The 25,683-nt window shown below is 29.5% G+C and overlaps 2 protein-coding genes across 7 annotated transcripts; both read right to left on the reverse strand.

Annotated features, from left to right (window-relative positions):
- Positions 1 to 984: 984 nt before the first annotated feature.
- Positions 985 to 25,461, reverse strand: LOC110283435 (zinc finger protein 22). Of its 6 annotated transcripts, XM_071186057.1 has the most exons (4): positions 25,303 to 25,461; positions 22,176 to 22,207; positions 21,227 to 21,314; positions 985 to 2,517 (listed from the first exon to the last, which is right to left on the reverse strand). In XM_071186057.1, exon 4 carries the CDS (start codon positions 2,177 to 2,179, stop codon positions 1,736 to 1,738), a length of 444 nt encoding a protein of 147 aa, XP_071042158.1. In that variant the 5' UTR covers positions 2,180 to 2,517; positions 21,227 to 21,314; positions 22,176 to 22,207; positions 25,303 to 25,461; the 3' UTR covers positions 985 to 1,735. The 6 variants fall into 6 exon arrangements, with proteins under 6 accessions (XP_071042158.1, XP_071042159.1, XP_042909405.1 ...); XM_071186058.1 differs by lacking the exon at positions 22,176 to 22,207 and having other exon boundaries at positions 25,303 to 25,460; XM_043053471.2 differs by lacking the exons at positions 21,227 to 21,314; positions 22,176 to 22,207; positions 25,303 to 25,461 and adding exons at positions 4,337 to 4,478; positions 5,923 to 6,059.
- LOC139426728 (zinc finger protein 271-like) lies at positions 17,571 to 20,893 on the reverse strand. Its single transcript, XM_071186530.1, has 3 exons — positions 20,226 to 20,893; positions 19,815 to 20,114; positions 17,571 to 17,772 (listed from the first exon to the last, which is right to left on the reverse strand). Exons 1-3 carry the CDS (start codon positions 20,891 to 20,893, stop codon positions 17,571 to 17,573), a joined length of 1,170 nt encoding a protein of 389 aa, XP_071042631.1.
- Positions 25,462 to 25,683: the final 222 nt, after the last annotated feature.

The following is a 25,683-nucleotide window of genomic DNA, read 5'->3' on the forward strand; positions in this document are numbered from 1 at the left end:
GCCACGAAATATTATTCAAATTTGCCTGCTTGAACTTGATTATCTTAGGTAAGTAGACAAGTTTAATCAACAAAGGCACAAAAACTTACTTTTTGTTTACCCACCAGTATACAACTAAACAACTGCAATACGAAAAAACTATTACATTTATTACAAGAGCCAAGTTATTTTTAAAAAAAACACACACACACACAAATTCAAGGAATATAATGATTTGTTAAAATATTTTCCTTTTTAAAAATTTAACACATTACATCACATGAGGAAAATGTCAAAACTGTACTTAAAATTATTTGGTAAAAAACGTTTTTTAAATAAATCAATATTAATAGCGTAAAATGGTACAACAAGTTGAGAAAATTAAAATTTGTAAAATTATAATAAAAACTGTAGTAATAACAGAAAAAAAACTAGATGACTAACTAACATAAATTTTATGTTTCGTAAAAAGAAGAAAAAAAATCACGCTTAAATATGGGTTTTATTGTGAATTTTCAGATGTTTTTAAAGGGGGAAGGTGTGTAGGAAATAGCCCAGCTTACTACAGCATTACAAGGAGAGGATTTCCCACCAGAAGTATGAGCTTCAGGAAAAAAATTTTTTTTACCAGTATTAACAAAACTGTGTACATTCAAACAGACGTTCGGTAAAAAACGCATATTACATGAACTACAAAAATAAAGTTTCTGATAAGTATGCAAGCGGCTGTGCTTAGCCAGATGAATCCTCAGTGTACAAATATAATTATACACATTGCATGAATAAGTTTACGCACCAGTACAAACACGGCTGTGCTTAGCCAGACAAATCCTCTACAGAAAAGTCTAAATACACAATTTACATGAAAAGGTTTAACAACAATATGAATGCAAAATTGTTTAGAAGACTTTTATTTTAATAATGAAAAACTCTTATTACAAAAACTACAAGAATTAAGATTCACCAGTATGAACAAATTTTTGCACAGTCAGAAGGCACTNAAAAACTTTTCAAGCACTTTACAAAAATTTTCAAGCACTCAAAAAATTCATATTCAATCAATGATATTATTGAAAAACAAAAATTTTATAAAGTTTTAGCATTAAAAAAAACCCAAAAAGAAACGGGCGTAAATCGAAACAATCAGTACTTTCCCACATCACCAAGTGAATTCAACTTGACCCTGAACCAAAAGTACCCTTACCCCCTACGTCAAAAAAAGTGTTAGAAGTAAAATAAAATAAACAACAAAAAAAAATTAAAAAGAAAAACATTTCATAAGGATCTGATATTCTCTATCCGAATTGGAGCACTCGGGTTTCGGTTTCAAGAGTGCGCGCATGCGCAAGTCATAACGTGGATACGACATGAAGTTCGCGTGAATGATTACGTAGCAAACTCCCGATTTTTCGTAAAATGCATGGGATCCACCAGATATCACTGAAGGGAAATAAAAAATTATTCGGAAAAAAGCACTTTTTAAAAACGCCAGCTGAAAAAAGCACCTTTAAAAGCTTTTAAAAACGAAATCCCCAAAAAAGCACCTTCAAGTACTTTTTACAAACGCTACGCACCCTGTCTTATTACAAAAACTACAAGAATTAAGATTCACCACTATGAACAAATTTTTGCACAGTCAGAAGGCACTTCTGTGAAACAAACTTATTAGATAAGCTACAAAAACGAGGTTTTTCACCTATATGAAAATGTTTGCGTTTAGCCAACTATTATGAGAGAAACTTTTATTACATGTACTTTAAGAGTCAGATTTCTCTACAGCATGAATATGGCTATGCCTAGTCAGAGAGTGTTTCTGTGAAAAACTTCTATTACATACATTACAAGAATAAGGTTTCTCACCAGTATGAACGCGCATGTGTGCATTAAGGTGGGTATTCTGAGAAAAAGTTTTATTACATATACTACAAGAAAAAGGCTTCTCACCAGTATGAACACGGCTGTGCCTAATCAGATCACTATGATGCGAAAAACTCTTATTACACATACTACAAGAATAAGGTTTCTCACCAGTATGAACACGGCTGTGCGAAGTCAGATTACTCTTCCTTGAAAAATTCTTATTACATATACTACAAGAATAAAGTTTCTCACCAGTATGAACAAGCTTGTGCATAGTCAGATGACTATTACATGAAAAACTCTTATAACATATACTACAAGAATAAGGTTTATCACCCATATGAACACGACTGTGCCCAGCCAGACTGGAAGACCTTGCAAAACAAGTGTTGCATGTACTATACAAGAATTAGGTTTCTCACTAGTATGAACATGTCTGTGAGCATCTAAATCTTGCTTCTGCCAAAACCTCTTATTACATACTTTACAAGAAAAAGGTTTTTCATCAGCATGAACATCAAGTGTAAGTAAATTGTTGCTCATTGAGATAGATATTGTTCCACTTTGTATTATTTGTGTGTAACAAAATTAACTTATTACACTTTCATTGGTGTTGAAATTTTTGAGAATGTTTCTCTGTTGAATGAATGATGGAAATACTTATGGATGCAAAAGGATCTGAAAGCAAAAGGAAAGAAATATAAAATGTAATGTTCGGAAAAAGCTCTGAAAGCACACTGTTAATTAATGAATAATAAGTAAATATAAAAGTCTTATTAATAAGTAATAAAAATTTCTTTCTTCAACCATTCATTGTGGCAGTAAAAACAAATTTTAAGATGCTAGATAATGTTTTTGTAGCTATTATTCGAGGTTATCTTCAAGAACCACAAAATGCAGATTTATGTATCAAATTTTAATTAGCAGAATGGGGGGAAAAATTTAAAAATATGCAGTTTCATAAAGCTTATTACAAAATTTAGTTATATACAGGGTTGGCAAGTTTTTGACACATGATGGTTTTTACCGGTTTATACCATGGTTTTTACCGTCATGTCAAAAACCCTTCTGTCAAAAACGCATAGTTTTGATAAAACTGTATTTTAATTTGAGTTTAACTTCTTATGATTTAAAATTAATTCATTTTTGGGCAATAAAATTAGAAAAAAAGTTGTTAAAAAATATTTAAGAGCAGATTTTTGCATTTTCCCAACATGATTATATCAAATCATACTATTTGAAGTAAAATATTAGGACACTAAGCAAAATTTTCAACATTTCCAAGCATCATTTTGTTTGGCATATTACATTACTGAGAATGTTAAGTCATTCCTGACTTAGAGTTTGTTAGTAGTTACAAGTTTTGAAAGTTTTGTTTAGCTTATTTCTAATATTTAAGAAATGCCAAATTTTAATTTATTAATAGTTCCAAGTTTTTTTGTTTGTTTATTTCTAACAATTTAGATGTGCAAAATTTTGAATCCTTTGCAAATCAAGCTATAATGATAAAAGTTAAGTATCACTATTTTCAATAAGTATGTTACAATATTTCTGTATGAATGTATATCCTTTTATAAGAATACATGTATATAGTTGCAAAATCAATAGCAATCGTTTACAACATTCATTTATAAAGGCAATTAAGTGAAAATAATATCTTGTCCGCTATATGCCATAAATTAAAGAAAACAGTAGGTTTTTGACAGTTTTTACCGGTAAAAACACGGTTTTTACCACTGTCATGTCAAAAACCAGCTTTTGACGGCAAAAACCCAACCCTGGTTATATAGTAACTAGTATATAACCAGTACTATATTAAACTAGTAACTATATAGTAACTAGTTTCTGATAAATATTGTAGAGAAAATTGGGAAAAATCATGCATTTTTTGTTATTTAGAATGACAATCAAAATAGCAAAGGAAAAAAAAATCTCTTTTTAAAAGATAGAGCACTTCCTACAAACCCCGAATAAAAATGGCACTTCTAAGAAGTTTTAAAAAACGTAAATAAAAACAAACACCTTTAGTCACTTTTTTAAAATGCTACGCACTTTAAACAGTGTACAATAGTCTTCTTTAATTCCAAATTGTGTGTACATACAGTACAGTTAAAAAATAAAAACTGTTTATCAAATAAAGTTACTGGAAAGGGAAGTTTGATTGGCGAAAATGAAGGTTTTAATTTCATTAGAAACCTTTCAAATTTATTGATTAAATATGTATCAAGTAGGTGGAGAAAATATTAAAATTAAAAAAAGAGGTGAATTGCACAAATAGAAAAATAGCACCTGATAAATGGTTTTCCAATTCCGTGTGGATAAAGTATAAAGCAAATATTTCTGTTTTAGCTATAAAGTTTCTGTTTTATATGAATAGCAACATATTAAGCAGTAACAAAATAATAACTAAGCACTCATAAATAAATTATTTATTTGTCAAAAAAAATAAGACTTTTTTTATCACAGAAAAATGTGAATCAAAGATGACTTTGCCTACCTTTATTACGAAATTTGCCACTACAGGCAAATTTATAGCCACCAATAAAGTTGCCTCCAGTGGCCAGTAGACATCAGCTAAATTTTCCAGTTTTGCCCTTTAAGTGCAGTTAAAAACCAAATTCTTAGCCCAAAATATGTCACTATATTAATTGACAACAAATTTTAATTCAGGATAATAAGTTATTAAAATTTTGTTTTTTGCGATAAGAATATGATTAAAATTCGCAATGTGATCAAACACAGAGTTTCAATTAAAATAATGCAGTTATGGCAAGATTTAAGAATTTCAAAAAGAACTTTTGGACCTTTATTAGAAGCTTAAAGGATGTAGCTGAATCTTATCACCAAAAGATTGATAAAGCTTATACCAATCTTAAACTCGTTCTTGAAGAAGGTTGTATTTTTTGGAGCTCTGTAAATTTGGCAAATAATTTATGTATATTTAAACAACTTAATTAAATTCTTATGTGAAATGATGGTACGGCAAGATTTAAGGATTTCAAAAAGAACTTTGAGAATCTCTATTAGAACCTTAAAGGTTAAATAAATTTGCAATAGATAATTAGTCAAACTTTCATTAAGTGACATAGCTAAGTCAACCATTAATTGAGTGTTAAACCAAAATGTAAATTATTTCTACATAAAAGCAGAACCATGTTTGCTCTGAATGAATATATATATTTATTGAAACAAAATAGAGGTCAACATGGGTGATGTACTTAGTACTGGAGAAATATGAGTTCTTCTCAAATTTAATTGACAATACCAAATGAATTTCAATCGTCTCTACTGATGGAGGGAAACAAAATGGTTGGGATCAATTATTGCAGTATTCTTGCTGGCTTGATTTGACAAATTACTCACATAATCTGTTATAAAATTCATTAGCAAAGATGAAATCAAAATCGCCTTCATCAGTGTAGCAACAATGTTAGCATAGACAAAGATCCTCAAAAGTTAAATTGTTAGCGTACTCTTATAAAATAGCTTAAATTAAGTTAAACCGCTTAAATTAGATTTCTGATTCTTGCAAGCAACCAAAGCGATGTATGCATTAAATTGATAAGTAATGTCAGAAAAAGTGTGCGAATACAGTAGGAAAGTACTTTGAAGAAATAAAATTATTGTTTCATTTTTAATTTGTAATTGACCTACTCTGGGAACTTTTTGATTCTACAACATAATTATGCACAAAAAAATTTATAAATAATAAAAGATAGAACTAATTTAAATAAATAAACAATTATGTCGTTTTGGTTTAACAATTTGGTCTAATAAACAATTATGATTTAGATTTGCTTTTAGCTTTTACTTCGTAATATAAAAATTAATTTACTATACTAAGACAAGAGAAGAAGTTCGTTTAAACTAAAATGACTTTTTTCTAATTTAACTATCCACTCAAAAAATTAATAATTGATAGCATAGTTTTTAGTATACTCTTGACTGCAACATGAGGTCCTTGATATCTTTTAGAGATAGTCAAAAAGAGCTCTCTAAACAAAAGCCACTTACAAATACCCTTCCCTAAGGGTTTCACTGTAATATAACATAATTTTACCTTTCTTGATTCACATTCCTTACCGAAGCAATCAGAGAAAAACAACACTCTCTCCCTTGATGGAGGAGGGTTTATTTTTATACTATTTCGCTTTGGGACCTAATTCCAAATCATTACTTCATAAAATCTGCTACAAATTTAATTACAATTACATTAAATACTTATCGGTAATTATATAGCTTTTTAAACTATTTAATTCATTTCATCGTGATAAAAACCAAATTTTGAATTCTGATTATTTGTTGCTATAGGTCTTTGTCACGCTTTGAAGGTTTAGGCTTTATATATTTGCTTGTAGCTCTTATAGATTAAGAAGATACAGCAGGGGCTCTTGACTTTTTGGGAAAGAACTGTCTTAGCAGCCGCGATATTATTATGTTAACCCAACAAATGTGTAGCACTGCGGCTTCTGAAATTGGGAAGAGCTAAAGCTATTTTCACGGCAAGTTTTGACCGAATAGCTGCAGCTGAATTTTGAACGGGATATGAGAAGTATATGATGAACGGTATTTGTTGTATTAAACGAAGTAAGTGTATTTTAATCACTAATCTTCTGTTTGTATTTCTTATGAATAACTTTTTATATGTTTAGAATGTACGTTAGGGCTTTTGATTACTAGTTTTTTTCTCTTGTCATTTTTTTCGCTGTCACTTGAACTGTAATATCTAAGCCTATTGTTATTGCTTGCTAAAGTTCGCTATTCGTGTTCTTACAGGTGTCAGGGATATAATAATGCACCTGCACAGGAATCTTGTAATCATGAGGTGAAATGTTTGAAGTGTGGTGAGTTGTGCTTAACTCATATGTGTGATAGGAGCAGAAACGTCTCTGCTATGTGTGCAAACTGTGAAAGTGAGCATCCCTAAAACTACAAGAACTGTCCAAAATATCCTAAAGCCTAGTTTAAAAGATAGAGAGTAGAGCACACTAAAGGTTCCAATGGGGCAAAGCGTAAGGCTCCAATGGGGCAAAGCGTGCTAGAAATAGAGCAAACTACTAATGTAGATAAAGCAAGATCTGTTATGATAGAGCTCAGAAATGTTGTTAGTACAATTGAAAAAAGAAAGCTTAATTGACTTGCTGAAAATTCTGAGATCCATTACTCATGATGAACAATATAACAGTAAAAAAAAACCACTTGAACTTATTCAATTAGACTTACAGACAGAATGTATATAGGAGCAGTTGCGATCCTAGTAAAGAGCAGTTTTAGTCAGAGTGAGTTTCACCTCTCAAACAAAAATGGTATGGTTATGTTTCTATCCTATTAAATTATAACAGTGAAACTATTAAAATAGTTGACCTATATGCACCAACTCTTACCATTACTGAAGCTCAACTACAAGGATTATTCTCTGGTGGTTATGGCACAATTGTAGCTGGCGACTACAATGCGAAGCATGTGATAAGGAATTGTAATTAATCGAATGTAAATGCATAAAATTGAGAAAGTTGGTGAGCAGTGCCGTAACTTCATCCATCGGGATGCTAAACCAAACATTTTTGACAAGAGCCATTTCAAAAACTTTCTGTACTCCATCTCTAACCGTCATTTTATCCATTTATGCATCACGTTGGCGAATATATTTATGAAAACAAGTTTCTTGTTCACATATAAATTAGATTATTAAATATTGTAAGTTTTCAACATAGCAAAATACAAAATTTGAGCAAAATCGGTTATCCTGAGAAGTTAGATTATAAAAAAGTAGTATATATTAAACTCGGGAACTATTCATTCAATTTCGTTCAAATTTTGGATTTCTCCATGTGAAATTAGATACTTTAAAATGATCAAAAACTGTATACCTTACAATTCAAAAATTTTCAAACTATTATTAAACAAAAAATAGTAAATATTGACTAAAAGGTATTTTTTGCGTGGAATTATCTTTGGAATATTATAATCATGCTCAAAAAATTTTCAAATCCCTTAAAAAGCTCTCAAGCTGTGGAGAAATACAAAAAAATAAAATTAACATTTGGAGGTCGAAACTATGGATCGCTCACCCGACCAAACAATAGGGACCCTATTTCCCAGATTACGGCTAACCCCTATATTACGGGGGTTAGAAAATCGAATCCGTTGAACAAAAGTTCTGTTTATACAGAGGAAGTATGTTTTTGTGTCTGATTACGTAACTTAAAATAAAAAATCTTCTGTACCAATTAATTAGCATATTTGAGCTCACATCTTCGAACTATTAAGATGGAGTCCTAGAACGTGATGATCCGATTATTAAGTCAAAAGTTATTCAGGGATGTCCTTTTATTTCACTGTACGTTATTGATACTTATTTACGACATCTCATAAAGGAAATTTGACTAGGAAAAGCTGCTCATGTTAGCTACTCGTGTCCACAGTTTTCCTCTAAATATAATGCTAATCATAAAATATCAACCTCTTGAAACCGGTTACTATATCATTAGGAAGGTCTTTTCAAGACAAACCATTAAAAAAAAGAAAAATTTTTTATTACTTTCAAATCTAAAAATTTCATCTCGCGTTATGGAAATTGAAGGAAATCATAGATTTTTTTTTATCGGCACTTGGAAAAGCTATTCATGTTGTCCCTCATGTCCACAGTCACCCCCCTTTTCCTCTGAAGATAATGCTAATCATAAAATACCAATTTTATAAACCTCGTGAATCCTGTTACTATAGTTAGGATGGTCTTTTCAAGACAAACCTTCTCAAAAATGAAAATTATTTATTAGCTTGAAATCTAAAAATCGCGTTATGGAAATTGAAGGAAATTATCGACTCTTTTCTATCGGCACATACACTTTCTCCCAATAAGTATTTGGACACCTACGGAAATGACTATACCTGCGGTCCTGAGATACGTCACGCCCTTTCATCGGTATATATCGTGTAGGGAACAACATCGGCACTAGTCCCATGCAAGTTGCCTACTGTACTGTTTTGGAGAACAATGTGCTCCCTACGTTGTGGTAGTTTAGCGGGGTGGACACCTGTAACTTCCAAGACGACAATGCCAGCTGTCATAATGCGAGGGTCACCAAGGCCTGGTATGGTGCCAAACGGGTTAATCGAATGGACTGGCCTGCTCAGAGTCCAGACCTGAACCCTATCGAGATCCTCTGGGACGAGTTGGATCACCGAATTAAGGGGGTGTACTACCCGTCCAAAATCGGTGAAGGAACTTACATGTCTTCTCCAAGCCGAGTGGAAGAAAATACCACTAGCCGTCACTCAAGGACTTGTGGAAAGTATGACCCGGAGGCAGGGCCGGATTAACCTATAGGCACACTAGGCACGTGCCTAGGACCTACGAAAAACTTGGGAGAAAAAAATTTGTTGACAAAAATAATTTAGTTTTAAAAAGTGTATTTTTTTCAAGTGTATTTTGCACAAAATTATGAAGATACAAATAAAAATATAATATTTTTCGGTAATAAATTATTTTGCAGAATCTTATGATCTGATATTACTTTTTTGCGATTTTTGGATTCAACGAAATCTTGTATTATGCTGTCGAATTCCAAACTACGCAAAAAGTTGGGTAAACAAATTTGTAAATTAAAATCCATATTAATAAAAACGTAAAAAAAGAACATGCAAGAAAATTTTAGCATATATTTTGAAAAGAGGAGAGGAGTGAGTGAAGGAGGGGGAGGGCCCAAAAACGGCTATGCTTAGGGCCTACGAAAGATATAATCCGGCTCTGCCCAGAGGGCTACCAAATTTTGTTTTTCTCTTCAATTACACGTGTCCAAATACTTATTGGCAGTTAGTGTATACCCACGTTTTAAAAAGTCACATTTGAAAAAATACCCAGAAATTTTTTGTTATTATACCGGTAATGATAGGTATTAAAAACTAAAAATATAATGAATTAGAAATTTTTAAAAAATTATATGGCACATGATGAAATAGCGGCCCAGATAGCTGGTCAAATCTAAAAACATTGTCAAGAGAAAGTACCTACTGTTTGTCTAAGATAGGTACTCTGCCAGACATTCGTCTGGAGCTGTGGCGGTGACTATGGTAACGAGGTATGATTATTTCAAGTAGGGGTGCGGAGTCCCTCTTTCAGACTGGTTTCGGCGAGAGAAAAGGAGACCTCTTCATCGTAGCTACCCTCTCTAAAATGCCCTCTTCTTGTTTCCATAGCACCAGACTTTCGCAGACATAGTGGCTGTTAGAGTACCTATCTTAGACAAACAGTAAGGGAGGAGTAAGGAAGAGAAAGTAGTCGTTGCACATCTAAATAAAAGTATCCATCAGGCCCAAATGAAGAAGTCCAATAATAATAATAAAAAAAAAGGTTGGGAAGCACTAATTTTTATTTGACGATTTTTAAATTGTATTTGAACACAGCATCTTAATATTGGAAGAATTTTGATACATATTTTGGCACAGCATCTTAATATTGGAAAATATTGGTACATATTTTAGCACATCATTTTAATATTGTAAAATCTGGAGCGGAAGGCCGGGCACACGAAATTTCGTGAACCCTGGAGTCGTGTAAATTGGCGATCGCAACACTCGAATACGCCATCTGGGGAAAATATTTCCCGTGATACTTTTNTCCCTTCCCTCTCCTCCTCTTTTCAGTTGTATAGAAATGTACTACGCTATATTTCCTTTTCTTAATATTTTTTCTTTTAATTTAATAAAAATATTTTTTAAAATTTCCTTGATACTTTTCCTTAAAACTAAGTTTAATGTAGTTTTCAGTTCCATGTAGTTTTCCAACTTAAAAGATTTAAATTTATATGAAACTCGAGAGAGAAACTAACGTACTTCCTTCCTCTATGACTTTCCACACGCTAATGGTGAAAGGATGTGAAGTGTTGCCATAGGAAGAGAGTTCTGCTCTACGCCACCTGCAGCCCATTTCGATCGCCAATGGCGGACACCACATCTCAAAAAACAGAATGATGATGGTCAATCCGGTTATTCGGGGTCAACATAATGACGGGAGTCAGAAACAAAATTTCGAAAGTTATTTGAAGATGTAACCAACGTCGACGCTCGAAAACATCCATTACACAAACCTTATGGTGAGAAAAATACGCCGTAGTTTCTTTCCAGGCAAAAATAATTGGATAATGACTAAAAGGTGGATTCAAAAATATCAATGGCGATGAGACGCCATCCCAACCTCCTCACGAGGAAAGAAATAAAATTAAAACCCCACTGGGGAGCGACGTAGACTATGGGTATATGAAATATCGAAATGCATCGACGGCTAGGAGTTCGAAATTTTTCAAAGAAAGCTGCCAACCTTAAAAAACCAGATGTTTTCCGAGAATCTGGGAGTATGGAATGCACGAGGGGAACTGATCAAATTGCAAAAAGGTATTAGGGGCGATGTATGATTAGGATCAGGAATTAAGCCAAAGCTTGTGACTCGATGTCACAGTTATGTACATAGATTAAAAAAAATAAAGTTTCCTTACTCCAATATGAATAAGGCCCTAAGAAATATATTTCGAATAGATTTAATTCCTGATTATTTGGCCTATTGAAACTTCTGATCAAACAGAATGACAAATAAATATTTGCATTCATGACGCCATGTAATCATATATGACAAGAAGTAATAGCTTTTTTTTAATGTTCCAAAACGAAAAAATCAAAGATTTTTTGCTAATTGAACGAAAAAAATCTTTTGGATGATTTGTCATGACGAAGAATTTTAATTTCTGAAGATTTCTAAGCTGAAAATTGCAATAACTTTGAACAAAAAATTTCAACGAATATCTTTAACATTGATTAAAGAAAAACCATCTACACCAGGGATGGGCAAACTTTTTTGGTCGAGGGCAAAAATTCGAGAGAAAGAAAAGTTTGGTGTGCTAAGTAAAAACGTCAAAAAATGAAATTAAAAAAAAAATAAAAAAAAAATAAAAAACAAGCAAATTTTAGTTTAAATACTTAACGAGATCAAGGAAATAGTGATTTCATTTTTGAAAGTTCCTTATATCGAGGTTCCAAGTGAGATGTACTTATTTTAAGGAAGAAGGTTAAATGTCTGTCTTTTAGTCTACTTCTGGAATAATTTTTTCTAAGATTCATTGTTGAAAACACTTGTTCACATATATAAGATGAAGCAAACACAGCACTGTTCTGGGCATGAAATATTAAATTTAGGAAACGAGCTTTTGGTAATGATTTGTAAAACTCAAACTACGGCATACTTAGAAACAACTGCTTCAAATAACTCCAACCTATGGCTATTCTATAAAGAACATCTACTTTCAACATTTAATCGAATGAAGCTATCTGTGCTAGCTATTTCCATCAATTTATGTGTTGTAGGAACAAAAAGGTAGAAAGTAAAATGGTCATCGGTACTTTGTTAAAAAATAAAAATAGCTTTAAACACAGTAGACAAGGAAATGGATGTATATTGTTTATATTCGCCACGGATTGGCAAATTAAAATTCTAATCGCTGGACGGATAAAACTTTCCGGCGGGCCACAGTTGGACTCGCGGGCCGTAATTTGCCCATCCCTGATCTACACCACTAAAAAATATACATCTCATAACTATTCTAAAAAAAAAGAAGAAAAAGAGTGGAAAGTTAAATAAAATTAATCTCATTTGAAATGTGTTTCTCATCTTGTTCCAGTTTAATTTATCTAGTTTTAAATCGAGAAAAAAAACGGTAAAGTTATTTAACTGATTAACAAAAATGTTCACATTTTGAAGAAGTGATAATTTATAATTCTGATGGTAGGATAAAGTGCCTTAACTTCGCCCCCCGGGCCCCTTTCAAAAACTTTCGTTATCCCATTTCTAACCGTCATTTTAGCTATTTATGTATGCTAACAAATATATTTATGATAACAAGTTACTTGTTCATATATAAATTGGACTATAAAATATTGCAAGTCTTCCACAGGGCAAACTAATTCGTTGAATAGTATCTGAGAAATCGAGTTTTATATGTACAGTTTTAAAGTTAAAAAAACAAAAAAAAAACAGGAATTTTGATCCTTAGGAACAGATATTAAATAATCTCATGATCGAATAATGGGACAAAATTACCTTTTAAATCAAAAAACTTTTTTACGTTTTAAATTAAAAAATTGTTTTAAAAATTAATGTTTCCTTCTAATGACAAAGTTTTTTTTTTTTAAATTTTATCTGGTCATTTATTTATATTTTCTTAATTTATTTTTTGGTTTGTTTTTATTTTATTAAATTTAATGCATAAGGTTTAAAATAAAAGTAAAGCTGTCAAAATGTCATAAATATTTTCGATTTACAATTTCAAGTTGTTTCGACTTTTATTTAAAGGTCTTATTAATGAAAACATTTATAAGTCTTATTAAATTTAAACACATAATAACAACAAAAATCAAGGAGTTAAAAATTGAAAGAAGTATGATCAATAAACAATAAAATCACAAGCTAACTAAATAAATGAAATTTTGTTTACGAAANTTGATTTTCTTTTCGTAATTTGTTTATTCTTTTGAATGTATCTTGTTTTTCCTGGACCTCTATACAAAACCATCGGGGTACTGAGGGAGATATTTTAAGCTTTTGCTTCTCCCTCAAATAGAAATGGTTTTGTTTTTAATGGCTACCGAGGCCGGTACCCCCTGAAGACGTTGGCTTCGGTGGTCATATTTTTATTTTATTTCATTTGTTTCTTGTATATTGATACTTTTTTCTGAAATTTCTGCTGCTTCTTAGCGCGGTTTTTTCAAAGAAGTTTTATTCTTTTGATCTTAATTATTTGTGTTTTCTTTCAGTATTTGAAATATGAATGTTCCCTTCTAATGACAACGAAGTTTTTTTTTAAAATTTTATCTAGTAATTTATTTATATAATTTTATTTCATTTTTAGATTTCTTTTTATTTTATTATATTTAATGCACAAGGTTAAAATAAAAGCAAAGCTGTCAAAATGTCATAAATAGTTTTGATTTACAATTTCAAGTTGTTTCGACTTTTATTTAAAAGTCTTATTAATGAAAATATTTATAAGTCTTATTAACTTTAAACAAATATAGTAGTATTACAAATTAAACATATTTCATATTTAGGAAAACGTGGATAATTTGGTCATACAGGATGTCTGAACAATTCTTTTTTTTTTTTCATATTCAAACATTTGTTTAGCTGATGATCACTTGATTTCAATGCTCTATCAAGCAAAATCACACGTTGTTTCTGTCTATTGCAGTAATTAAAACTAAAATAAAATCACATCTGCTATCTCAATTTCATCCAGAATAGACCAAATTAAGGATTTTGACATATAGGCCTGTCAAAGAGGGAACTGAATAGAATTTAAATAATGAAACAAACAAAAAAATTACAAAATTTAAAAAAAAAACTAACTAAATAAATAAAAAAGATGTATATTTTTCTCCATATAGTTTAAATTACTGAATGAACCTTAAAGTTCTTTTCAACAATGTTGCCTCAGATTTCTTACTTTTCATCAGTAAATAACTAGTACAGAGATGCCAGCTTGCTCCGGACAGCAAATCTATTTTAAAGTGGTAGTTTATTAATTGTGATTCTTGGTTTAATAAATTCTATTTAGTAGATGCTTATCCACCACCATTTTGAAATAATTCGTAAGCTTATATAATTGTCCACTTTATGGTACTCATGGCATGCTATACCTTTTAAAAAGCAACCAAAAATAGTCAAATAATTGCAAAATTTACTTTGTAGTATTAAAATTATTTTGGCGTGTCATGAGCAGTTGGATCTCTGCTAGTATTAGATTTGATGTTCCTTTTAACAAAATTATAGAATTTTTTAGACACTTACTTATTGCTTTGTTGGTTCTTTAAATACTCATCCTTTAGAACAACGTGAGTCAAATTACCATTAAGTAAAAAGGTTTGACCCAGTTGTTTAGCTCTTAAAAAATTATTTATAAAACATATTTTTTAATTTAACAAAGTTTCAAGTAAAAATATTGGTGCAAACAGCGGGCAAATATCATAAACTATTAGATAATATCAACTTTCAAATTTATTATGTTAAAAAATATATAAATAAAAAACTGCGCAAACTTTCTATGTTTTCACTAACCACAACCAATCTTGATTGAATAAAAACATTTGCTTACCTCCAAAGGAAAAAAATTATGATATAGAAATTCGAAGTTCTCAGATTCATGTTCGATGAATTTGAAAATAACAAAATAAAATCAATTACAATAATTAAGTAAATTAAAAAAATTAGGCTAGTTCAAACATTTAGGATAATTAAGGAGAAAAAAGGCTTTTATAATTAACTAGAAAAAATATCTAAATTTAGAAAAAAAGAAAATTTAGAATTGAACGATCACTCTTTTAGCGACTGTGTGACAGACAAAGTGACTGAAAGAAATAGTAACCCCCCTATTTACAGCCCTAGAAATTTTTTGTTCAGAGCAATTTATGACCAGAAATCCTACCTACTGAGGACTAGGAAAATTTTCCTAGTCCTTTTTAAATTTTAATTTTAAAAATCAATTATGGGAAAATGTAGTTTGATGAATGAGGTATTCATTCTTGTCAATCAATCATCACCTATCATTGTTTATTGATATATAGGGGAGAATGGGTGAGAACAATTCCAAGTTCAACAAAAAAATCAACTTTATTGGGGAGAGTTGATATCTACAGTAGGTAGGAAAGGACTAAACAGGTTTTCATTGTCAATTGTAGAGCTTCCCTACTATCATTGTTTGTTGATATCAGAGGGAGAATGGGTGTGAACAATTCAAGTTTAACAAAAAAATCAATCATATTTGGAAGAGTTTATGGGTGATTCTCAAGAAATATGACAATTCACACTCCCTTGCTCCAAGATCAAATTTTATACTACTAAAAGAACTTTTTTGTTTTAAAAAATTATCAAATAGCATTGCTGTTTGCATTTTAAAATGACTGCACTAGCATTGACTGTTTTGTGTAGTTAAAAAATTTAATTGAATTGCAAAATTTTATGTATCGGGTATGTCCCAAACAATATTTCCAATAATAACTAGCTTCAAAACTTCACATAAATTTTTCAATATCTAATTTTCTTTATCTGAACATGTCTTGTTGCATGATTAAAGAACCAACTTTCTGGTTCAAAATCTATTTCAAAAAATGTTTCAAGGTGAGTAGGTTTTTGTGTTGTCATTTTCTTGGCTTCTTGAAATCATTAATAACATAAACTACATAGATTTATTTTAAGAAATTCTGTTGTTTTTAGCAGAATATAAACGTCTTAGGCAGAGCCGGATTATGCCTTTCGTAGGCCCTAGGCATAGTCGTTTTTGGGCCCTCCCCTCCCTCTCCCACTCCTCCCCTCTTTTCAAAATATATGCTAAACTTTTCTTGCATATTTTTTTTTTTTACATTTTTATTAAATGGATTTTAATTTACAAATTTGTTTATCGAACTTTTTGCGTAGTTTGGAATTCGACAGCATAATACAAGATTTCGTTGAATTCAAAAAAGTAATATATTAGGTCATAAGATTCTGCAAAATAATTTATTACCAAAAAATATTATATTTTTATTTGTATCTTCATAATTTTGTGCAAAATACACTTGTTGTTTTTAAAGCTAAATTATTTTTGTCAACACATTTTTTTTCTCCCAATTTTTTCGTAGGCCCTAGGCACGTGCCTATAGGTTAATCCGGCCCTGGTCTTAGGCCAAAATATTAAATTAAAGTAATATGCTATAAAATGGCGAATTTGTCATTATTCTAGCTTATGAATGCCAGGACATTGAAGTGTTACCAGAAATTTTTTTAACTGCTAATATTGTAAAGAGGGAAAACAAATATTAACCTAATACCAAGTTTATGTATGATTGTAATAAGATTGACTGTAATCAATGTTATTTATTTATTTAATGATTCATTATTTTACACAATTTTATTCTGCACATATCAGTAACAAAAATTTTTTTTGACTCTTTCTACAGTAGATAAAAGAATTAATTTAAGTCATTCATGATCCATAGGTTTTGTTACTCACTAATAGTTTAAAATTACTGCTTTTTTCAAACTTCTAAGCTAATATGTCATTTTCCTGGCATTCAAAATGAGAATTTCTATTTTAAATTTTTCTTGAGCAAATGTCAGTAAACTGCACTGCTGTCTGTAAGATATTAATAAATACAACTAAAGAAATATACAAAAAAAAAAAAAAAAAAAATTATTTTGAAGACTTTAAATTTGAAGAAATTTTTTGGTCCAAATTGTCATGTTTCCAAAGAATCACCCTTATATCTACAGTAGGTAGGAAAGGACTAAACAGGTTGCCATTGTCAATTGTAGAATCAATCTTCCCTACTATCATTGTTTGTTGATATCACAGGGAGGATGGGTGTGAACAAATTAAGTTTAGGATAACCAAACTCCAGGAAAGATTGAAGCAATGAACTAAAAGTGGATTGAAGAACTGGTTTGAAAAAAAAAAAAATTATGATGTAGAAACCACAAACCTCAAGAATGTGTAGTGGAGAGACCTAAATTGACTAACAGTAACAAGAATGAATTTTAAAACCACAATGAAAACAACTGAAAGGCTTGTTAACTTTATTTGAAAACTTTTTATTGCACTCATTAAAAGGATTAAGCTACTCAAAAGTAAACACACTTACGCCTCAGTGAAAAACTAAAAGTAAAAATGAAGAAATTCACACAAAAAATAAATTATTACATAAATTAAAGGTCAAGGTTTTTCACCAGTATGAGTGCAATTGTGCTTAGTCAGATCACACTTATATGAAAAATTCCTATTACATGTACTACAAGAATAAGGTTGCTCACCAGTATGTGCGTGAATGTGTTTATTTAGATCATGTCTATACGAAAAACTCTTATTACATATACTACAAGAATATGGTTTCTCACCAGTATGAATGGGACTGTGTCTAGTTAGATCATAACTATATGGAAAACTCTTATGACTAGGACTGGGCTATAAATCGATATATCGCGACATATTGATTTAACGCCTATATCGGCAAACCGATACAGCAACTTTCATTCCAAGCGATGCATCAGAAATCTGATTTAAGCCGTCGAGTGAAGAAGACGATATAACGATATAGCGATATAGCGATACACGCAAGGACTTTCTCTTACGTTCCGATGCCAACTCGCGCTGTGGAAGACGATATTGTTTCGTTATGTTGAGACGGCCTTGACTGATGGTAGAATCAGAATCACTTTTGAGACCTTATATCGTTATATCACATGTTCGTTTTCGCACCTTCGCGATTTGAAATCGTTTCTTGTAGATTATTTTCAATGGGATTAACTTCGTGATCGCCGTCGTAACCTTGTTCTGAACGCAATCTATTATTGAAAAGAATTTATAAAGAAAAGTTTCTTCATTAATTAGGTAAGTTTTTTATTTATTTTCTGACAAAACTTTTTTTATATTTTTAAATGTGAAAATTATCGGAAATCTAATTTAAGGCACCCATAAGGAATTAAATTACAAAGTAAATAAATTTGTTAGGTTATTTTTTTACTTTCTTTTAATTTATTAAAAACCTTTCGGATAAAACTTCTAATAATTTAATGGGCTTCTATTACTGATTTTAAATTTATAAATCTTGAGTTGTTTTTATTTTTAGAAATAAAGTTAAAACAAAACTTATTTTTTGGACATAAGTCAATAAACTTTATTTGTTCAAAAGAATTTGAAAAGTTTGCGAATTTTATTCATTTTTTTTTTTTTTTTTATCAATTACTACTTCGTTTTATTAGAGAGTAAAATCATTATTTTTTTTTAATTTTCGTTTTATATTATTAGTTAATTAGCTAAATATATTACCGAATATCACAATTCTTTTGTTTTTATTTTTAAGAATTTAATTAAGAAACTTTGCCTTACTTTGTTTTTCGTTCATAATTCGGTCATTATTTAATTTAATTTAATTATTTATATGAAATAATAATAAAAATAGTGTTTAAGAAGCATTTTTTTTCTAAAATTTATTTAGCTCTTTGTTTTAAGCATACAAATAATTTTTTAACGAACTTATTTTTTAAATTTTGTTCCTATGCTGTTAGGTAAATATATTGATAAATTTCACTTTTATTTATTTTTTTATTTTTAAACTAAGAAATCTTTTGTTATTTGCGTGATCATTTTTAGAAAATATAACAAAACTTGTGTTTACTTCTTCATTAAGAATTTGAACATTACGATCGAACTTAATAATTCTGTAATTATTTACGCATAATAGTACAAGCAAATATTGATTTGTTAAAAAAAGTTTTTTTTTTTAAAAAAAAAAAATATTTTTAACACTTTGTTTTAAGTGTATAATGAATTTCTTAACAAACTTTTTTTTTAATTTTTTAAATTTTCTTTCAATAATTTCAGCTAGATATCTTTATAAAATTCCCTTTTTATTTTTAAACTGAGAAATCTTTCAGAGAACGAAAATTTTAAGAAATTATTACAAATCTTATGTTTACTTTTTAGTTTAAAATTCGAACATTTTTAATTTTAAACTTCGGCTTTTAGTCAATCTAACTTTTATTTTAATTAAAATATATTTTGAAATTTTAAAATCAGCTTTTGTTTAATAACAATATTTTTTTTCATTAAGGGTGTTTTAGGGGTTAACTTAAATTAAGACTGCTTATACCTTATAAACGATAAAGAAGTGCAAATATTTCATTCTGTATCTACACACATTTTTTCAATAAATATTTTAAGTAAGATTTGTACATCTTAGTCAATTTATTTAATATCTTTCTTTAGCAAAACATATATATTTTCAAATTTATAAATTGATTTAAATCAATATGCGTATGAAGTCTTGATAGAAATCTGACTTTCTGTGCCTTAAAGTAAATGAATCTTTTTTGAAAATTTAAGCGATACATCGCTATATCGCGATGCAAAACTGACGATATATCACGATATATAATTTCTAATATCGCCCAGTCCTACTTATGACATATACTACAAGAATAAGGTTTCTCCCCAGTATGAGAGCGATTGTGTGTAATTAGATTACCCTTCCTTGAAAAATTCTTATTACACATACTACAAGAATAAGGTTTCTCATCTGTATGAGTGCGACTGTGTGTAATTAGATAATTCTTACTGGAAAAATTCTTATTACATACACAACAAGAATAATGTTTCTCAGCAGTATCAGAGAGACTGTGCTTATTTAGATGTATCTTATGTAAAAATTTCTTATTACATATACTACAAGAATAAGGTTTCTCACCAGTATGAGTGAGACTGCGATTATTTAGATGTATCTTCTGTAAAAATTTCCTATTACATATACTACATGAAAAAGGTTTCTCACCAGTATGAATGCGACTGTGTCAAGTTAGATCATAACTATACGAAAAACTCTTATTACATATACTACAAGAATAAGGTTTCTCACCAGTATGAATGCGACTGTGTCTAGTTAGATCATAACTATACGAAAAATTCTTATTACATATACTACAAGAATAAGGTTTCTCACCAGTATGAGAGCTACTACGATTATTTCGATGTTTCTTCTGTAAAAATTTCTTATTACACATACTGCAAGAATGTGCTTTCTCAGCAGTATTAGAGCGACTGTGCACTGTCAGATTACTCGTCCTCGAAAATTTTTTATTACATATACTACAAGAATAAGGTTTCTTGCCAGTATGAGAGTGATTGTGTTCAGTCAGACTATTCTTCTGTGAAAAACTCTTATAACATATACTACAAGAATAAGGTTTCTCACCAGTATGAATGAGACTGTGTGCAATTAGATTACCCTTCCTTGAAAAACTCTTATTACATATACTACAAGAATAATGTTTTCCCCCTGTATGAGTCCGACAGTGTAAAGTTAGAATACACCTTAATGAAAAACTCTTATTACATATACTACAGGAATAAGGTTTCTCACCAGTATGAGGGCGACTGTGCACCGTCAGATGACTTCTCCTTGAAAAATTCTTATTACATACGCTACAAGAATAAGGTTTCTTATCAGTATAAACATTAAGCTTGTCTGCTAAAAAACTCATATTGTATAAAATACAACTGTATTAATCTGTATATAGCTAATTATACTTTCAAAGATTTAAATAAATTGCAATCATATTATTTTGTAAGAGTAAATAGTTGAAATATATTTTTAGAAAAACTATATGAAAAATTTTATTCAGATTTTTCACATTAGAATGAGTTATGGAGTTACTGTTGGATAAATAAAACTGGACATTATTTTAAAAGCCTTTCAAGTCTAAAGCCAAAGTAGTACTTAAGTTGTTATCATTAGGTCTAAGTCTTACAATAGAATGAATATCAGGGTAAATCTTAGTAATAAAATATATCATAGTAATAAAAAAAAAGCATACAGTATGATTAAAGTCCTAGAAGGTCCTTTTCTTGGCAAATATCTTTGGTTGTCTTTAAGCACTGTGAAACTCAGAACAACACTTCGAACTATAAACAGCAACATGGAGAAAAAATATTTAAAACTATAAATGTTCATAAAATTTATTGTATATTAAAATTTCATAAATATTTTTTTGGTAACCATTAAATTAGCAGCATGGAGAAAAAATATTAAAAATGTTCATAAAATTTATAGCATATTAAGAGTTCATAAATTTTTTTTTTTGCCACCATTAAAATAAATACTTAAATTACGTCGACAGATACTATAAACTTTTAAATAAAATTCAACACTTTCTATGGAGCAATTAAAATATCGCTTGAAAGTCGCCACTTTGTATGCCAAAAATGCTCCCCACCTGCATTTAATTATTAAAATATGTAATTAAAATGAATATATTACACTATTTTGAAAGTTATCTTATTTATAGGTTGTTTCATATCGTATCCAATGCTGCATTACTCAGTTTCAATAAGGTAATGTTCAAATTCTATTGTTTGAACTTAAGTCATTGAAAACTACAGAAGTAACAAGATGTTTCCAAGAAGAAAAAAAAATCTGATTACATTTCCTTTAAATTGATGTGTAAATTTTTACAGGAAAAAATTGAAGAAACTGGAAAAAAAAAAGGTGAAGAAAAACAAAGGAAATTCCTCTTCGTAAACTAGCAAATAAAGGTTAATGTGGTCAATATTTGTATTTCTGATATTTAAACTGATCTAAGTAAATTTTTATTAGAAATGCATCAAATACACTTTAAAAAAAAAAATACTAAAATTTTTATTGATAATAACTTTTTTCTTATATTTTAAGCTGAAAAAAAATTCTCGCTAAACAAAAAATTAAATAAATGATAACTATAAAATAATTTATTCAATTATTATTTTATATGAAACAAAAACTCTTACTTTGCTTTCTTTATATTGAATCAGTGGTGCAACTAAAAAAAAAAAAAAAGATTTGAAAAAAGATTTAAAATTATTGACTTTGAAATTTTTCGAGAAAAAAAATTACTATTTAATAAAAAAATGTTACAAACTTGTAAATACTGAACTGAATTATACAAACATATTACTGAATTGTGCTAACATAGAAACATATTAAGGTAATTCCATTGTGTCAGGTGTAACAAATGAACACAAATTTCTTAGAAAAGCTCTCTTTTAAAATATCTAATTTTTATATTGAATATTTAGTACATCATAACCAATAAAAAAAAAATTTGTTTCACAGAGGACCACTGGTACAAATGCAGAAAGTTTTTTTCACCGGTACATATGTTGTACCGGTTGCAGGCAAATGGCTAAAGTACGTTTCTGAAAAATATTTGGGAGGAAAGATATTTTTTAATGAAATAAGTGAATAGTTTAAGAACTCTTTTGCCACATGAATCTTTCCACCACATATTGATGATCAAAATTTTGAAGGGAGACATTTAGACAATGGAAATTTCAGCTTTTGAGTTCTGCGTTGATATACTTAAATCATTAAAAGAAAATTTAAACAAAGAAAAAATTACCAGCTATTTAATAAATAGTCACTTTTTTTGTTGACTTGCCATGTGGCAATTGGTTATTTTCAGGTATACTAATAACCAGATTGAAAGTAACTTAATTAAATTGATTGATTGAAAAAAATTGTTAACTCATTTAAACAAACATATATATATATATATATATATTTGTAAATCATAATCGTTTACTTATTATAGAATTTAATATAGTTATGATTTATTGACAATATTCATGTATATATAAGCAGGCATGCAGAAAATTCTCAGCCTAATATTTCCACAAAACAAATTTTTTTTTAAATACAACATTTTCTCCCACTTTTTTGTGGAGGGGTTTAAAAGGCATAATAACTTTTTTACAATATTTTTGAAAAGTAAAGATTATGTATTGCTTACAAATTTTTGATAATAAAAATAAAGAAAAAAATTTATGGAATTTTAGACAATTTTTAAATAACTACGCCAATGTGTTAAAAACGATAGAAATCAAAATATATTTCGAAATAGTAATAATTTATTAAATTAAATTTAAGGTTCCACTCATAAACTTAAAAAATTATAACTAATAAATACCCTAATTGACATAGAATTTTTTGAAAAAAAATATAAGGAAACATTTTGCAACGGAACACTTTTAACAATAAAATTTTCTTTAAGAAATTTATTTAAACCCAGGCTGCCTAAATTTTCCACAAAACCTCGTTTGGGTGATAGGACAGATTCTGTTCCCCTGCATACAAATAATAACAACAAATATTCAGAATCAAACAAAAAATTTATTAGTAGAATAAAAATCAATATTTAGATTGATAATCATTAAGAACTCTTAGTTATTACCTATAATATAAAGTGAATAGTTTTAATATTGTAAATATTGATCATAAAGTATTAAGCATGCCATAATTAAGAAAAAACAATAAATAGCTTAAATAATTAAGTGTCTTCACTACAGTGCGAGAACGTGAGAATCTCACATATTTTTTTTCTTTTTTCGTATCAAAAAATTATTACCTCGAGAATTTCGCGCATTCTATAAATCAATTTCAAAATTCACAAATTTCTCGCATTTTGGAAAAAGCTTTGCATTACGCCATTTAGAATAAAATCTGTTTCACTTTTCTTCCTGGATCTTGCATTATTTTCAACATCTGCCCCGTTATCTAGCTTCCCTATTTACCAGTATTGTTAAGAACCTTTTCGAACAACAGAACACTACCCCTTCAAACCACGGAACCCCTTCCAGAACACATTTCTCCGCAATCACGTGTTTACTGTAGGTAAGGTTTCTTTATGTAAGACGTTCAAATTTTTTATGCACTAATGAAAGATCGACAAATACCTTGTAAAGGCAAAGTCTTCTATGATGCAGCAAAAATCATATGATGATGCAGGGAAAAAAAATCAATGCTTTAAAAAATAGAAGATGTTACAAATGTATTATAATTAAAGAAATGATTTTTTTAAAGTCTGTTTGTGTTTTTTTAAGTTTTAGAAATATCACTTAACTTTCTGAAATCTCACCCTGTTTTTGAGAAAGGGTGAGAAATTCTCACCCATTTTTTTTCTATGATGAAAACACTGTAATTTAAGCATAATATATCATAATTATAACAGTACATAATGTAAGTATTGTGTATGATTTACTATCAAAAAATGTCAACAAAGACAAAAAATAAACTAGTCTCAGGTTTTTGGCAGTTTATAAAAGTTTTCGACAGGTTTTTTGTCCTGTCATTTCAAAAACCAATTTTTGACACCAAAAACCCAATCTCAAGAAGTGTTGTGCACATGGTGCAATATTTAACTTGTAAGAGATCATACCGCTAATTATATGCTATTTTATAACTATTCTATAACCGTTGTTAAACAGGAAATCCAATTTTGTGTTTACAACTACCAATGTTCAAATCCATAGCCTTGTAATTTTGAGCTTAATCAAGAAGACATCAGAACTTCTGGATCAAATATTCTGAGAAATGTGCCTTCGTGGTGGACTTTTTGGTAGAACTAACCAACATCTGTGTAATATAGAGAGGAAAACCTTCCATGGTTAGCCTAATGGCAAAGGGACTTTAAGGCATGATCTCTCGATCACTGAGAATATTTTACATGATCACTGTGAGGGAGGTGCGAAATTTGTATCAACCAGTCATCATTGGGATTTGAACTAAATTCACCTCATTGAGAGAAAAGCTCTCTATAGGATATATTTGAAATCTTCTACTTTCTTATTATTTCAATTAAAAAAAATTATGTAGGGTGGCTGCCAATTGTGGGACTATTCCAATTAGCACCTTTCTGTAATAGTATTTTTAGTTTCTCGTGATTTTCACATATAATATGTACATCACGATTAGAAATCACTTCCGGAAATCTCGCTTATAAGTTATTTTCCACATTTTCTTCGAGAAAATAAAAAAAATGACAAAATAATAGAAACAACCTATTGTAAATTAAAACCTAAAAAATTCCTTCACTTAGTTTATTAATGTACTGAATCATACACAGCATGAAATACTCACTGTAACTTTATGAGAAAGATATTTTCCTTATTTCAATTGCTTTTTTTTCCTTACACAATTACAGACGAAAATACAGACATTAGAGTAAGATAATATTTATGCAAATAAACTGAATAAATAATTTTCGACAGATCCTCTTTTTATCATTTTTATTCAAATACTATACATACAGTATTATCGATGAAAGTATTTAGCTGCCTATTTCTCCGCCTTACATGAATGAATCTGTGAAAAGTTTTTAGAAACAAATTTTTGAATATGGGAATTCTTATTTTTTTTAAGTCTAGTGTGAATGCTCCCTTAGTAAATGACTCATAATGGAACTGCATTCATATGCGAATTTTTACATGCAGTGAAAACAATCAAAATCATCGTTTTACG

The sequence above is a fragment of the Parasteatoda tepidariorum genome, chromosome 10 (assembly GCF_043381705.1).
Source record: "Parasteatoda tepidariorum isolate YZ-2023 chromosome 10, CAS_Ptep_4.0, whole genome shotgun sequence".
Classification (NCBI taxonomy): domain Eukaryota; kingdom Metazoa; phylum Arthropoda; class Arachnida; order Araneae; family Theridiidae; genus Parasteatoda; species Parasteatoda tepidariorum.

What these genes read in the sequence shown, in the direction of transcription:
- LOC110283435 (XM_071186057.1), bottom strand. Translation starts at nt 2,179, where the DNA reads ATGGGTGATAAACCTTATTCTTGTAGTATATGTTATAAGAGTTTTTCA.
- LOC139426728 (XM_071186530.1), bottom strand. Translation starts at nt 20,893, where the DNA reads ATGAGTTTTTTAGCAGACAAGCTTAATGTTTATACTGATAAGAAACCT. An exon ending in ATATGTAATAAGAGTTTTTC is followed by an intron (nt 20,115 to 20,225) that starts GTATAGTTATGA and finishes AAATAATCGCAG; the next exon opens with TCTCACTCATACTGGTGAGA. An exon ending in TCTTGTAGTATATGTCATAA is followed by an intron (nt 17,773 to 19,814) that starts GTAGGACTGGGC and finishes TGATCTAACTAG; the next exon opens with ACACAGTCCCATTCATACTG.